Raw genomic sequence first — 13,798 nt, forward strand, 5'->3', positions numbered from 1 at the left:
AAGCATGGGCTGTAATGCAGTCCTCCAGTGACCTCCTTACTCCATTTCAATTTCTCAGCTCTTCTGATGAGTTCACTGGAGGGGAAGCTTAAGAAATCGTAACTCTCAAATTGATAAAACTATTAACATTAGGACCGAGCGTACGTGGAAGTATCAAAGCGCTTTCAAACGCATCTGTTCAATTTGCATAATGAAGCATTTAAATGTTTCCTCACACGCTGACCAATTCAATCAGGGGGGACATACCCTTTAAAGACATCAATTTCTCTTTTACTGTAGGATTCCTGTGAAATGTTGCCCCCTCTCCCCCCCCAAAAAAACCGCCTGAAATCGAAACCCGCCGCTCATAACCACAGATCCACTTCAAATATCATCTCGCTCTTTAATGTGACCAATTCATTTTCGCGGCATCGCGTTTCCTGCAGCTTGCCACGCGGGCGGAGGAGAGAGATGACGGGAGGCGGCCTCCTAATCAAGCGGTTGACATTTCGGAGGGAGATCAGCTGGGATAACCACCCCTACCATTTACACCCCAGCAGCCAGAGACAGTACCGGAGGGGCGCGGACTTCTTGTAGATGCAGTAATTAAAAAGGGCTAATTAAAGAGAGATGGAGGAAATCATTAGGATGTTTTTTTTTTTTTTCCATTAAATTTCCCATGAAATGAGATTTCTCGTTTGGCTGCGTGGGATGGAAGGTTGACTTTCTTATGTGATTTTCTCCCTCCCAAATACGGTCCACAAGGGGCATGTGCATGTCTCTATGTGTGTGTGTGTGTGTGTGTGTGTGTGTGTGTGTGTGTGTGTGTGTGTGTGTGCGCGTGCGTGCGTGTGTGTGTGGAATGAGGAGTGACAGTCCACTTATGAGGAGACGCTATGCTCCCTGACTTTAATTCCCTTTCCAGAGGAGATCAGCGTGACAAGAGAGGACACACTCACACACACATACCAACACACACACACTCAAACATTCAAATTTCAGGAGCGAGCGGGCGGGGGAGAGGGATGATGGGAGATGGCCTCCTAATCAAGCACCATCTATACAAATTCTCATTTTGGCAGGGCCCACCAGCATTCCCGACTGTGCGATCTGCAGCGCGGGCTCTTCTCTGTTGGCCAGGCAACAGAAAGTCTTCATGGACACGGGAAATGACGGCGGTCCTGTGCGAGCCGGCCCGCCGATTAAAACCTAGCGTACAGTTTGTATGTTAATGGCACGCCGGCTTTTGGACGCGTCTGACAGCTCCCGTGTACCAAGGAGACGCATGGGGGTGATGGCGGCGGCTAATGCAGGATCCCAGAGGAGCGCTGAATGGGAGAGAATGACAGTTCTGGTAGCGGTAAATGGGCGAGTGGGTAGAAGTAAAGCAGTACATCTGTTAACAACAACTCCTGAAAAGGGAGAGGGAAGAGGCGGAGGAGGGAGGGTGGGCGAGGAACGAAGACGGAGGGTGAGAGAGAGAGGAACAGAGAGGGGGCGGAGAAGGGATGGGGGACGAAAAGAAAAGAAAAGGAAAGAAATGAAGAGGGATGAAAAGAAAAGGGGAAAAGAGAGGAAAGGGGTGAGTGTGGGCTCCAACATCATCATCAACTCATCAGGAAAACACAGATTGATTAGGGGGATCAGAGCAAAGCTGAACACTGAGTAAAGCACACAGAGCAGGGCGCTGCTAATAAGCTAGAGACGCTGCATGTGTGTTTGTGTGTGTGTGTTGGAGTGAATGAGTGACACTTAAAGAGACACAGAGATGGATGGGTGGAGGATGAGGAGGAAAAAGTAGGTTAGCGAGTCTCTAAACCGGGGCGGTTTGGCAAAAAATGGTTTGATGAAAGAGGGAGAGAGGGAAAAGCAGCGGTGGCTGTCTACCTCTAAGTGCCATTAACAAAGTACTGGGGGTGGCTGACAGGTCAATGACTCCACCATGCCACCAGCTGCCATTGGAGAGCTGCACGACACACACACACACACTCACGCAAACACACACACACACACACACAGTAGAGGGCCAAAGAAGAGGTGAACTTCATAGAGTGTAATTGACTGACGGAGCCATTGACCTACAGCGGTCCCTTTTATACTGTGGTCTTTGTATGTGTGTGTGTGTGTGTGTGTGTGTGTGTGTGTAAACGGCCACACATAAGCCAGCGGCCCATGGCCTCCTCCACATTCATCAGACTGGTATTAATATTCATGAGGAGGCTGGTGGCCGGTGTCTGGAGATGGGGGGTTAATGAACAGAGCGTGTGTGTATGTTAGTGTGTGTTAGCGTGTGACGGTGTGTTAGCGTGTGTGTGCGCGCCTCGCGGACGCAGGGGGCAGGACTGTAATCAAATCACAGCCGCCCCCTCATCTCCACCCTCATCAACCACCAGTGGCGCTCCTTCGGTACACGCTAATGCTAACACGTTACGCTACACGCCTGCCCGTCGTCGGGTCTGGGGGGGGGGCTGCAGTGTGTGTGTGTGTGTGTGCACGTGTGTGTTGAATAATAGTCAGGGGCCGGCCCAGATAAAGAGGTCTGGACTCGCGGCTACGCCAACCACTAAGCGTACAAATAGCTAACCATTATCTCTCATTAGCATCCGCGGCTAACACAGGGCCCACGCTGTGTGGTGGAGGGCCCTCACAATGGGGCCACTCCTGTATGATTGATGGTGAAACAGCGTCGCCCGCAATAACAGAACAAAAAAAAAAAGCACTAAAGATAGAATCTGCCTGCTGCGGGGAGGTAATAAAAACGTAGACAAACAAAAGGAACTCAGCCTAATCAAAAATGCCAGGCGCAGCTCATTAATCCGTGAGAGCCGACACTGTTTGGTAGCCGGGAGATAAGTCGCCTGACTGGCACGTTACGGAGGACCACGTGCGCTCATCCCGTTCCGTCTGCTATCTTTTCATCAGCGGCAAAAACAAAAGGATAAAATGAGAATTGAGATGAAAGGAGGAGGGCGTTTGGAGGATTGAGAGAGAGAGTAAAGAAACAAAAAGGTAAATAGGACAATTCCTGGATGGCGCGCGTTCGGATTCCGGCGAAGCGTTTGCTCAGCAGAGCCCGTAATCACAAAGCTAGGAAGAGAGGTGTCAGGTGAACTTTTTTTTGTGAAAGAATGGGATCAAATGCCAGAACGGGATTTGATCTGTGGCACTTAATCATCGGCTCCATCTCTAAGATGCCGAGCGAACGCAGATTTGGGTTGGGAAGTGAGTCATTAAAATCTATGACTCACTCTTATGCAAAAATAAGACGCGTGATCTTATGATTACAATTCCGTCGTCCCGGAAAACGAAGCCTCTGTTCTCTGTGATTGCAAAAACAGTTTTTTTTCCCCAGTGAAGATCCCCGCGGAGTTCACGCATCTATTATTTACTTCTGTCCCCTTTTCACAAAGAGTATTCTGCCAAACCTGCAGTCCTACATGAACACAAAGCCGTGCACACACAGACACACGCACTCCTTTGTTCGCTCGGCTTAAACACCAATTGTTATTGCACTGTACAGGGTCGGCTGAATATTCCATTTCCATTTCATTTGGGCTTCTTGCTGACTAAGTGTTGGTAATTCATCATTCGTCTGGGCCTGGGGCTCATGAATATGGATGTCGGGCAGTTTATTAGCACATCTTAGGAATGCATTATGTGAAATTAGGAAGGGAAATGAAATTGGCTCTTTGTAGAAATTGGGCCACTGTGTGTGTGTGTGTGTGTGTGTGTGTGTGTAATACAGTGAACCTCAACTCCCAACCCGGCTCCTGTGAAGTTACATCACTACAGTTTCTGAGAACTTCCCTCTGCACATGGTTGACTTATTTCAAAGAGAACACAAAAATCTCCAGAAATGGCCCCCTTTCATCTGTCTTGGTACAAATGAACATGACAGCTAAATCACACGGTCCCGGCGCCATTCCAGCGTTTTCAATCCTGCATTGTTGAAGAGTGCGAGAGGGAAGGAGCTTTGGGAGCAAAAGAGAGAGGAACTGCAAGATGTGAAACTGAGGGCGCGTTCACGCCAGCGTGTTTGGAGCGGCTCAGGGTGCGATCACACCTACAGTTTGCTTTCTTTGGTCAGGACCACAGTGGAAAAGTTCACTTTGTTGGATTTGTGTATTTGGTTTGTTTAGGTTCACACTGCCCAATTACAAGCGAACCAGGGCTGGTAAACAAAAGTCACATGGAGTCTATTGGACAGAGTTTTGGTAACCAGGTGGGATTTTGGCAGCTGGGAGTCAAACAAATCCGATTCTAGTTCCTGTAACTTTAGCTACACGTGATGGACTTGTCTGCGCTCTTTGCCATAATTTACCTTCTCTGGTGTTATACCAGTTAAGAACATATGAAGAAACAGCTGAATATGAGCATCATGGTTCATTTTGTTACGATAGTCTTTCCAGCACGAGTAACTGCTGTCTATCAGATGTCAACATCCATCTCCTTTTACCCATAAAACCTTGCATTTTGGGGTTGTTTCATTTGAGATCTCGGTGTTGTTCTCACCTGCCCAAACGAACCGAACTAAAGGAGTAAAGGCTCTAGAGTTCAAATAAACCGCTCCAAAACATGCTTGGTGTGAGCGCACCCCAATTCAAACTCCGGAGCATTCTTTCATTTGGTTGGTTTGAACATGTAAGAACAACGCCGTACAAACTCTGCACACCAAATAACCACAAGGAAACTGGAACTGCCTGAAACTGCTGGTCCTCTTCCAAGCAAACTGCGGTGTGGTTCATTAAGAGTGAGAACGTCATCAAACCAACTGAAAGATCAGAGATCCAAGAGGAAACTGCCCCCGATTATCTTCTTAATTGGTATGAACAGCAGAGAAGGTAAATTACGGCAAAGAATGCAGAAAAGTCCATCATGCTCAGCTACAGCTACAGATTAATTTTGACTCCCCCTGCTCCCCGGCTGCTGCAATCTCCAACCTGTCAGGATGACAGGTTACCAAAACTCTGTCCATTAAACAAGCTACTTGTGAGTCCATGTGACTTTTGTTTAAAAGCCCAGGTTCACTTGTAATTGGCCAGTGTGAACCCAAACACACCAAATGCAAAAACGCAACAGTAAACTTTTCCACTCTAGTTCGGACCAAAGTAAATTAACTGTTGGTGTGACGGCACCCCAAGAACAGCACACCATCCATCCATCCATCCATCCATCCATCCATCCATCCATCCATCCATCCATCCATCCATCCATCCATCCATCCATCCATCCATCCATCCATCCATCCATCCATCCATCCATCCATCCATCCATCCATCCATCCATCCATCCATCACCTTGTCTCTGTCTTCCACTAGATCAGTCAGCAGGTCGTCCATGTCCAGGATCCCTCCTTCAGAGTATTCCACATGGTGCGTCTTCACTGCATACTCCCCATGCTGGACGCAGCACCCAGAAGAGAGCAGAGAGCAGAGGACCAGTTAGCAAAACTGATGACATGCCAAATATAAACACAGGAGAGAATCACAGAAGAAGAAAGGATCTGTTCTAAATCTTCCCCAAGTCCCAAGGAATTGGCACTTTTAAAATCACAAGGTTTCAGGTTACCTGCAAATACAGCAACGGTTTAATAGCAGAACTTGAATCACATATTGAAAGCAGAAAATCTCATCTCATCTTTCATCAACAAGGTCAGGGAGAGAAAATTTCACAGATCATCGCAATTTCACCAGAATACATAGTTTAATCAAAGCACTCGTCAACTAGAAGTACATTACACTGACCTTCGATGCTCAGTTTTCGCCAATTCTTTCATTTTCACCACAAATAAGAAAAGAATAATTTCAGAAAAACCACCACAAAAATCAAGCAGAAAAATGTCAGGAAATCCCAGAGCGGCTGAATAGCACTCATTGTACTGCAACAAAAGACTTTAAGACTGTATGCATAAGACCGACTACATACCGAATATACAGACTATGGGAAGTACATAATCTGTTACACAGGAAACAATGGCTAGTCTAACCACAACATATTTGCGGAAGTTTACAATAGCTTACAAATGGGTGACAGTCAGAACAAAGAAAGCATCCGAATAGTGTCTCAATAAGGTCCAACAGGACATCTGCAATGCACTTATACATACTACAAGTGTCTGAAACTCTAGTGGGGAAATGTGACACCATTCTTCCCTGTAAAATCATTTTTCTGATGGCGATGAAAAGGGCTGCATCAGACGCTCTTCTTAAATCGTCCTTCAGTATTGCACTGGGCTAAGATCTGGTAACCTGAGACAACCTTGAGAGAACCAACAAAGCACTTTAATATACTTTGCAGCCCTCATTTGCTCTGGTTTTCACTTTATTTTGCTGGTTGCCTATCCGCTGTAAAGGCAGGGGGAGACGGAGCAGGAACAAAAAACTACTACTGTTTTATTTGTGTCACTCACTTCCTACTATAAAACATATGAGGAACTGTTCAAACCGATTTACTCAGGTTCCTACAAAGTTTCAATTTCAATTTCGACTAGATGTGAGGATATTGGTAACTGTTTAATATGCAGTATGCTGAGAGTAACTCAACAGGTCATATCACTCCATAATGAATACTATTCTGCACAACAACAAATATGACAAATGACAGTGAGTCATAACAGGTATAGTCATGTTTCTATCAGTGGCAGTATTGCATACTTTTCCAGACTTGTTGCAGGATTCTCAAACTTTTCAAGAGCTGGAAATGCTCAAATTGATTTTCCATACTTTTCCTGACCTGCGGAGGAACTCTGTTTGCGGGGGAGGAAGGAACAGATGACCTACATGTACAACATCGGGTTCGTAGAGTACAGTGTGAGTGAACGGGAGGGCGAGGGAGGGGGAGGACAGGACAGCTCTGATAGGAACTTTCCAGTTTTCCTAGTCCGCGGGGAGCGGTGGTGGGCACATTCCAGGCCAGTTTCACTGTCAGACAGAGGCCTAGTGAACACACCCCAGAGAGAGGGAACTACACTCCATCCATTGACACAGAGAACAAGGACTTTTCTCTGAGATGCAATCTGAAATCTGTGTGCCGTTTACCGAACAATACCAACAGAGAAGTACAGGCACAATAGCATCTTCCCCTTTTTGTGGCCCTGTACACGCAGTCTATTGTGGCCACGCTGTGCAGATCTCTAACAGAACAAAATAAGATGAAGCTGATGATAAATTGCTTGAATTATGAAGATGCAGTGAAACAGGATATGATTTCACCCTATTGGATGGGTTCGCTTGTTTTAAATTAAGGCTTGTCGACTAAATATTTCTGTTTTTGCCCAATTCCTATTAAAAGGAATTTCTAGACTAAGAAAAAAAATCTTTGACAAGCCTTATCATTTCTAACAATGTGTGCAGTAGAAAATGGCCCATTAGGAACTGCCCATACCAATAAGCAATCTGTCCAGAGTAACACAAGACTACATTACCAGCTAAATTAACAGCTATAGGCTACACGCCTTGGAGGCTGGAATGAGTTTGGCTGAGACCCAGGGAGCGGCTTCTGTGGTATCACTGAGCCCCGTTTTGAATGGGCTCGTTCTTGCTCCGCTGCATCCAAATGTGAATTACAGGGCACAAAAGAGGGTGTCTGGCTTTCACAATGGGCCAAGTCCATTCTCTTAAAACAAATGGTTGGGAGAGGCTGGGATTTCAATCACAGAGGGGGGGGAAAAAAAGCCAGCATCTCCCTTTCTTCAGAAGTGCGAGGGCCCATAATGCCAGCGCCAGAACGGTGGGAGATAGAGCAAGTAGAGTAATCTGCAACAAACTAGCACACAAATGCACTGCAATTTTCACACAATGTAACACAGTGTTCAAATGGCAGAAATATAGTGTGATGTATGACAATAGGCAGACAGTCCGATGAAGCAGAGCCCGGAGGATCCGCTGTAACCAGTAATTTCAAAACAGGCAGGCCAGAAACTGTATTGTTTGTGGGGGGTTTTTTTTTATTTTGAAATGTTTACTATGGAGCTGTGTACTGTTTTGTCGAGAGCAGGGCAGCACACATGGGATGGAGACGCTGAAACCGCAGCACAGCTGTACCTGTAGTTGTCAGGGCAAAGCATTAACACCTCGCCAGAAAAACCGGTCCAACCTGAGGGACTGCTAGCATTCTTCTGCCTGAGCGCACGATCCAACTGACACTGTTTCTGTGCGTGCGAGTTAAGTGTTTGCGTGGGTGTGTGTATCACAGCAACATGCGGCAACGGCCAAGTGCGGGAAGGCGGTTAATTGGCGCTTACGCGATGACATCACATCGTCAGCGTTAAGACACACACCTTAATGTAATAAGAAGCATTAGTGTGATTTTTGCACCGCTGTACTAAGCTTAGCGGAGCGTTAATTCACATCAGTGGGATTACACCGCAGCGACACCCGAGTGTTAATTGGCATCACCTCTGCAGGCCGTGCTTAAGCATACCTGGCATACTTGCCGTCTATGTAATGTGCTTTCTCTCCCAAGCCAGAACTCACAAGGCCCTAGGAAACAGACTTTCCTCTCTCTCTCTCTCTCTCTCCCACCTTGTGATGAAAAGAGATGAGTGTATGACACTTCAGAGGAAAAGTAATCTATAGAGAGAGGGGGGGAGTAAAAAAAGAACTCTTCTGAAGTCGCTCATTGTCAATCCCTGGTAATTCCCCTTTGTACCCCGAACCGTTAACTCTTCCCGGGAAGTAAAAAACAAAAGGAGTCGGGAGTCAATCAGTCAACAGCGGAGGAGAATTACCGTGACAGTTAGAAGGGTAAATTCCCTGCAAATTACACCATTAAGTCCCCCACTATTTGAAGCGATATCTCTCCCTCTTCTCCCTCTCTCTCCCTCTCTGGCGAGCAAACATGACACCACTCGAGAGCGGTGAAGCGCCGGGGCGATTAGTGAAGCTAAATTCAGTGGGGCTGTGTGCGTGTGTGTGCGTGTGTGTGTGTGTGTGTTGGGGGGGGGGGCTGCTTTTTCACACTTTGATCCTCAGAAGAATGTGTAATTACACAGCTGCAGGAGAACGGTGTGGATTTAGCCGTGACAAAAAAAAAATGTCCTTAATGAACGTGCCAATGAAGAGCTGTCTTGGAGTCGGATCCTCCAGAGCAAGGGAGAGGAGAGAGAAAAGGAAGCTGTAATGAATCGAAAAGAGCTTCAGAGTGTTATTGGAGGGAGAAGACAGCCAGCTATGGAGAGAAACTGACCTTTGAAATCGGCTACCTACATTCTAGTACAGTCGGTCTGAAATTACCACTCGCTAAGCGCCAAATACTGGGAAAATGTGTCTTTGGCAGATAAATCAGTAAGGGGAACCCACCAAACTGGCTGGTAATTTTTTGAGATGATAACATCTGAATGCCTGAGTTACATTGAGTTCTGTTGCACTTCATGATGAATTATAAACTTGATCAACTGTATACATGAAATGAGCAATGAAAATGAGTAGGGACATATTTCTCTAAAAATGTATAGTAATTATTTTGACTGGTAAAAATGATTCTTGGCAGGTATTTTTTTTTAGTTTACCAGCTTATCACCTTGGCAGATGCAGGGTGGCTAGGCAGAGGCTGGGTGGAGGCCATTTACTGCCTGCAGCCAGGTAGTCATGGGAAACGAAGACCTTAGTGAGACCAAGGCCCAAATCTATCAAGGTTTGATAAATTTAGACCAGTAACCTGGGGACATTTGACACCGAGCACGGTCTAAAATCAAAATGGCAAAAACAACGGCATTCTGAACAAGAGAAGCACCAATTTCAACAGTTGCAATCAAATGTGGAAATGCTCGTTCACATCGCTCAGATTTGACACATACTTCCCAACATGCGCCGGACAACTGGTTTCCCTCCTACATAGGGAGGCTACGTGGGAGGGAGGAAGGACAAGGTGCTCGCAGCTTGTTTGGCAAGCTGTCAGTTGTCAGCACAGACACGGGATAGGGGCTGTAATCTGAACTGAACCTGTACAGAAAGGCCATGAGAAACAGAGACAGTTACAGTGCCTGGCTGTTTCCCCTGAGAACACACAGCGCTCACATTCAACCCACTTTCCCCTGGCAATACAGCCACAGAAATATGCTCATCGATTGAGTTCAGTTAGCAATTAGTGACACATTCCACTCTGCTTATACCTGTAGACTATGAAACTTCATCACCGTTTACACTAAAGAAAATCTTTTTGTCTGTTCTTCATTGAGCACCATCCTATTAACAACAAAGTCAACTTATTATTGTAAACATTTTAACAACTCCCACAATCCTGTACTCGCATTCAAATGAAACTCACATAACATCACACAAAGCGAGAACTTTCTTCATCGCGATACAGCAATGTATGGCAACATTTAGCTAAATCTTTTTATGAACATGAAAGCATATTCTCTGGTATTTTATAATAAATCCCACTGTAATACAAGGAGTGCTTCTCTGTATGCATGTAATATGTTATAAGCTATGTTTGCTAACATTAGTGTATTCTCCGTAGAGGAGATGAAGGCAGCGGATCAACTAGGGAGCCGGAGAGCTGAGATCACATTCAAACAGACTGCTAATTAATGAGGCCTATACATCATCGCCACAAACGCGCAGTGGGACAGTACACAATCCGCACTTGTTCTCCATACGCATGCAGCGAACACACACAAACACGCACACACCCTCGCTGATTAAACCCAGGTTTTTGACACTGTCCCCGCTGTCACCGGTGAGGCAGGCGAGTGGAGAAATGTGTGGTTAATGTGGGCGCTAAGTGGATTCTCTTGGCAGGAGGAGCCCACTCATCCGCTCGGATCAAAACGTATTCATGCCAGCGTCCCCTCTGGCAGCCGCAGAGCAGGACTGTCCTGATGATCCGCTTCTATTAGGAGCGGGCCAGAGACCGCTGAGTCAGCGTCTAGCAATGGTTAATTAACATGCTCCCTGAAAACCAATCAAGGCCGGGGAGCATTCTACTCACACACACACACATATACAGACATTTACTTGAGCTTGTGCACTCCGGCGTATCTCAGTAAGAGTCAACAGGGACCGCTGGGCAGAGTGGGCATTGCTGTGGCTGTCACTGAAGCAGAGACAAGACAGCCCAGGGGACACCTTGCGAGATGAGCCTCTCTGTGTGTGTGTGTGTGTGTGTGTGTGTCTGGCCATCGAGGTGTTTGTGTGTGGCCCTGCTCTGAGTGGAAGTAATCCATCGAGCCATCCAGCCACCCATCTGTCCATCCGTCCCTGCCGCCGTGGCCCCTCTTGTACCCGCGCGCCAGCCTCTCGCCTCGCCAAGGGGCGGGTGGGCGGGGGACCGGCCAACCGATAAGACCCGGGCCTGTCACCAATCCTAATCCCCAATCACTCACAGGACAAAGCCTCCTGTCCGCGGCACACAGCCCCGACCGCGGCCACATTGAGAACATCAAACAGTAAACTCCCACCTGCCCGCTGAGATATCGGGGCTTTAACAGGGAGCCATTGTACAGGTAGACAGGCTGCGGCTGCGGCCAGCGCCGGCCACATCCTCATAGAGACGGAACACACATCCGCCCGCTATCAGGCTAGGACAGTATGCGCATAGGAAGCCGCTGATTAATAAAAGGTCAGTTCAGCAGAATGATTAATGTTCGAGAATGGAAAAGAGGGGGTTCATATCTTTGTGTATATATGGGACATATTTGGATCTGGGCAGTGAGGCATTCAAAACAACACAAGTCACAGGAAAATTTGATTTGAAATGTTCTACCCCTTATTCAAAATGCAACACGTCTTCTGGCAGCATTGCATTCTGGGCTGCTGAGGCGGCTGTCAGTGGAGAAATTCTATGATGAACTTCTCCCTGTATGATTGTTGAACATCGGTGCAAAATGCTGGCTCTAGAAAGAAGCTGCTTCTTTCTAGCCTTGATGTTTTAGATAGCTGAACACTGTTCCCCTATCAGATTCCACTGTAGCTCCACTGGAAACAATGTTTGGCCGGATAACCGTGGGAATATGAAAACTACACCATCATACAACAAAATGGACCCAGAAATACAAGGTCATCGCCAATACCTGCTTTTTAACAGCGTGAACAAGTTTTAGGGTTTACTTTTAAGGGAGTTCCTCAGCAAAATGATGATGAGTTTAATTTCTTTATTATTTCATTCAAAGTTACCACTATAGGAGAGAAAGTTATCACTGCAATGGGACTGTGTAATGCTGACTATTCTGATTAGTTGTTTCATGCCCCCCACTGTTACCCCTCCTGCTACAGTATAGACTGGCAACAGATGGGGGTCACTGGGACAAACCTTTATCAAATAGATATCTAAAGTGACTTGTAGATGCCGGACATGAAAGCCTGGCAACTCCTACTGTATTTACTTAATTTTATTACCAAACTAAACAATCACAACAAAAACAAATTGGCTCCTCCCGTCTCATTTTACAGAAGTGGCTCAGCATTAATATCATGAGCATCATGACTACAGGAGGATCATGTGACCAACACCTCAGATAGGTATGGGAACTAGCTCATATGTGAAGAATGAATGGAATGGAATAGTGTGACCTGCTGTGGCCACAAAACGGGTTAGTTAAATGTTATAATCTCCCCGATATGAAATACATGACAGTTTTTAATAAGAGACTGTTTACCTGCTCCAAAACCTTGCGGTATCTCCGCGTGGCTTGATCCGTCAAATCCCGAACCGTCCATCCAGCTTTACAGGGAACCACCACCACGGTTTCCCCGAAAGTTACAGTGACTTTCATGATATCTATCAATTCAAATACTTTTTTAAAAAACAGTTGAGAAAATAGTCCGAGTTTGGTGAGTGTCTCGGCCGGGGCTGCTCCCTGTTTCGGGGGGAGAAAGGCACCTGTCGAAACTGGAGCAACAGGTGTCTCAGGTCGGGATGAAATCACGGTAAAGTCACTCCTCCGACTTTCTACCGAGCGAAAGAGTTGTAAACAACGACTGGACACATCTTATTATCGGCAAAACCGTCAAATACGTTGGAGAAAATCGATAATTACGACGGCGGAGTTTCAGTTTGTGTCATCTTGCGCTGTCCGCTGAAACACCCAAACAAAACAAACTGGGAAGAGACAAACCCGGAAGTTGTCAGTGGAGGAATCAGAGCAACGCATCTGGCACTCCAGGAAATACACAGTACCTGGGTTACGACTGCAATGCAATTAAGTCTATTGATTTATTGCTGATCACTTTTCTATACTTTTCTATACTCTATACTTCTATACTACTTTTTTAAATTACCAAAGTTTGATATTTTAGAGGTTTCACTATATATAGTCGTTACAAATGGTCTACAATAAAAATGTAATCCTGTTTTATTTTCTTTTTTCTGTATTTTATTAGTTTTGTACCTATTTTTCTAAAAAAAAAAAAAAAGAAGAAAGAAAAAAATGCTTTTCCAGACTGTAAAGTTGAGTCAATATATATGGAGGGCCAGAACTGTCATTTTAAGAAATGAATGAATGAATGAATGACTAAATGCAATAACAAGTAAAGTAATAAGTAAATCAATGAATGAATGAATGAATAGGTAAACAAATGCAATAACAAATATAGGAAAAAATAAATCAATAAATGAATGAATCAATAAATGGTCAAATAAATGTGGAAGTATTTATCGAAATGCATAAATTAATAAATAAAAAAAACAATAAACAAATAAATAGCTCATATTTTCATTTATTTATTTATTCATTTATTTATTTATTTATTGCTGCACATTCGATTTCCATTTCCTCAAGCATATGCTAATGAGGGGAGTCAGTGGGCGTGGTAATGTGTGATTAGGCATTAGTAATCGAACTAGCATTACAGATAGCTTGCTTGTTCATGAACCA

General features: G+C 45.4%; 1 protein-coding gene across 2 annotated transcripts in view; it reads right to left on the reverse strand.

The window, feature by feature from the left end:
* pard3ba (par-3 family cell polarity regulator beta a) overlaps positions 1 to 12,995 on the reverse strand; it is a 149,315-nt gene extending 136,320 nt beyond the window's left edge. Inside the window, exons 1-2 of one of the 2 annotated variants that reach the window (XM_071923785.2) lie at positions 12,581 to 12,995; positions 5,277 to 5,378 (exon numbers count right to left, since the gene is read on the reverse strand). In XM_071923785.2, coding sequence (XP_071779886.2) covers positions 5,277 to 5,378; positions 12,581 to 12,697 — 219 coding nt within the window. In that variant the 5' untranslated portion in view covers positions 12,698 to 12,995. Of the gene's footprint in view, positions 1 to 5,276; positions 5,379 to 5,723; positions 5,866 to 12,580 lie in introns of those variants that run through there. The other variant, XM_071923786.2, reaches the window with a different exon arrangement.
* Between the last annotated feature and the right edge of the window lie 803 nt (positions 12,996 to 13,798).

This window comes from Centroberyx gerrardi, chromosome 21 (genome assembly GCF_048128805.1).
Source record: "Centroberyx gerrardi isolate f3 chromosome 21, fCenGer3.hap1.cur.20231027, whole genome shotgun sequence".
Lineage (NCBI taxonomy): Eukaryota > Metazoa > Chordata > Actinopteri > Beryciformes > Berycidae > Centroberyx > Centroberyx gerrardi.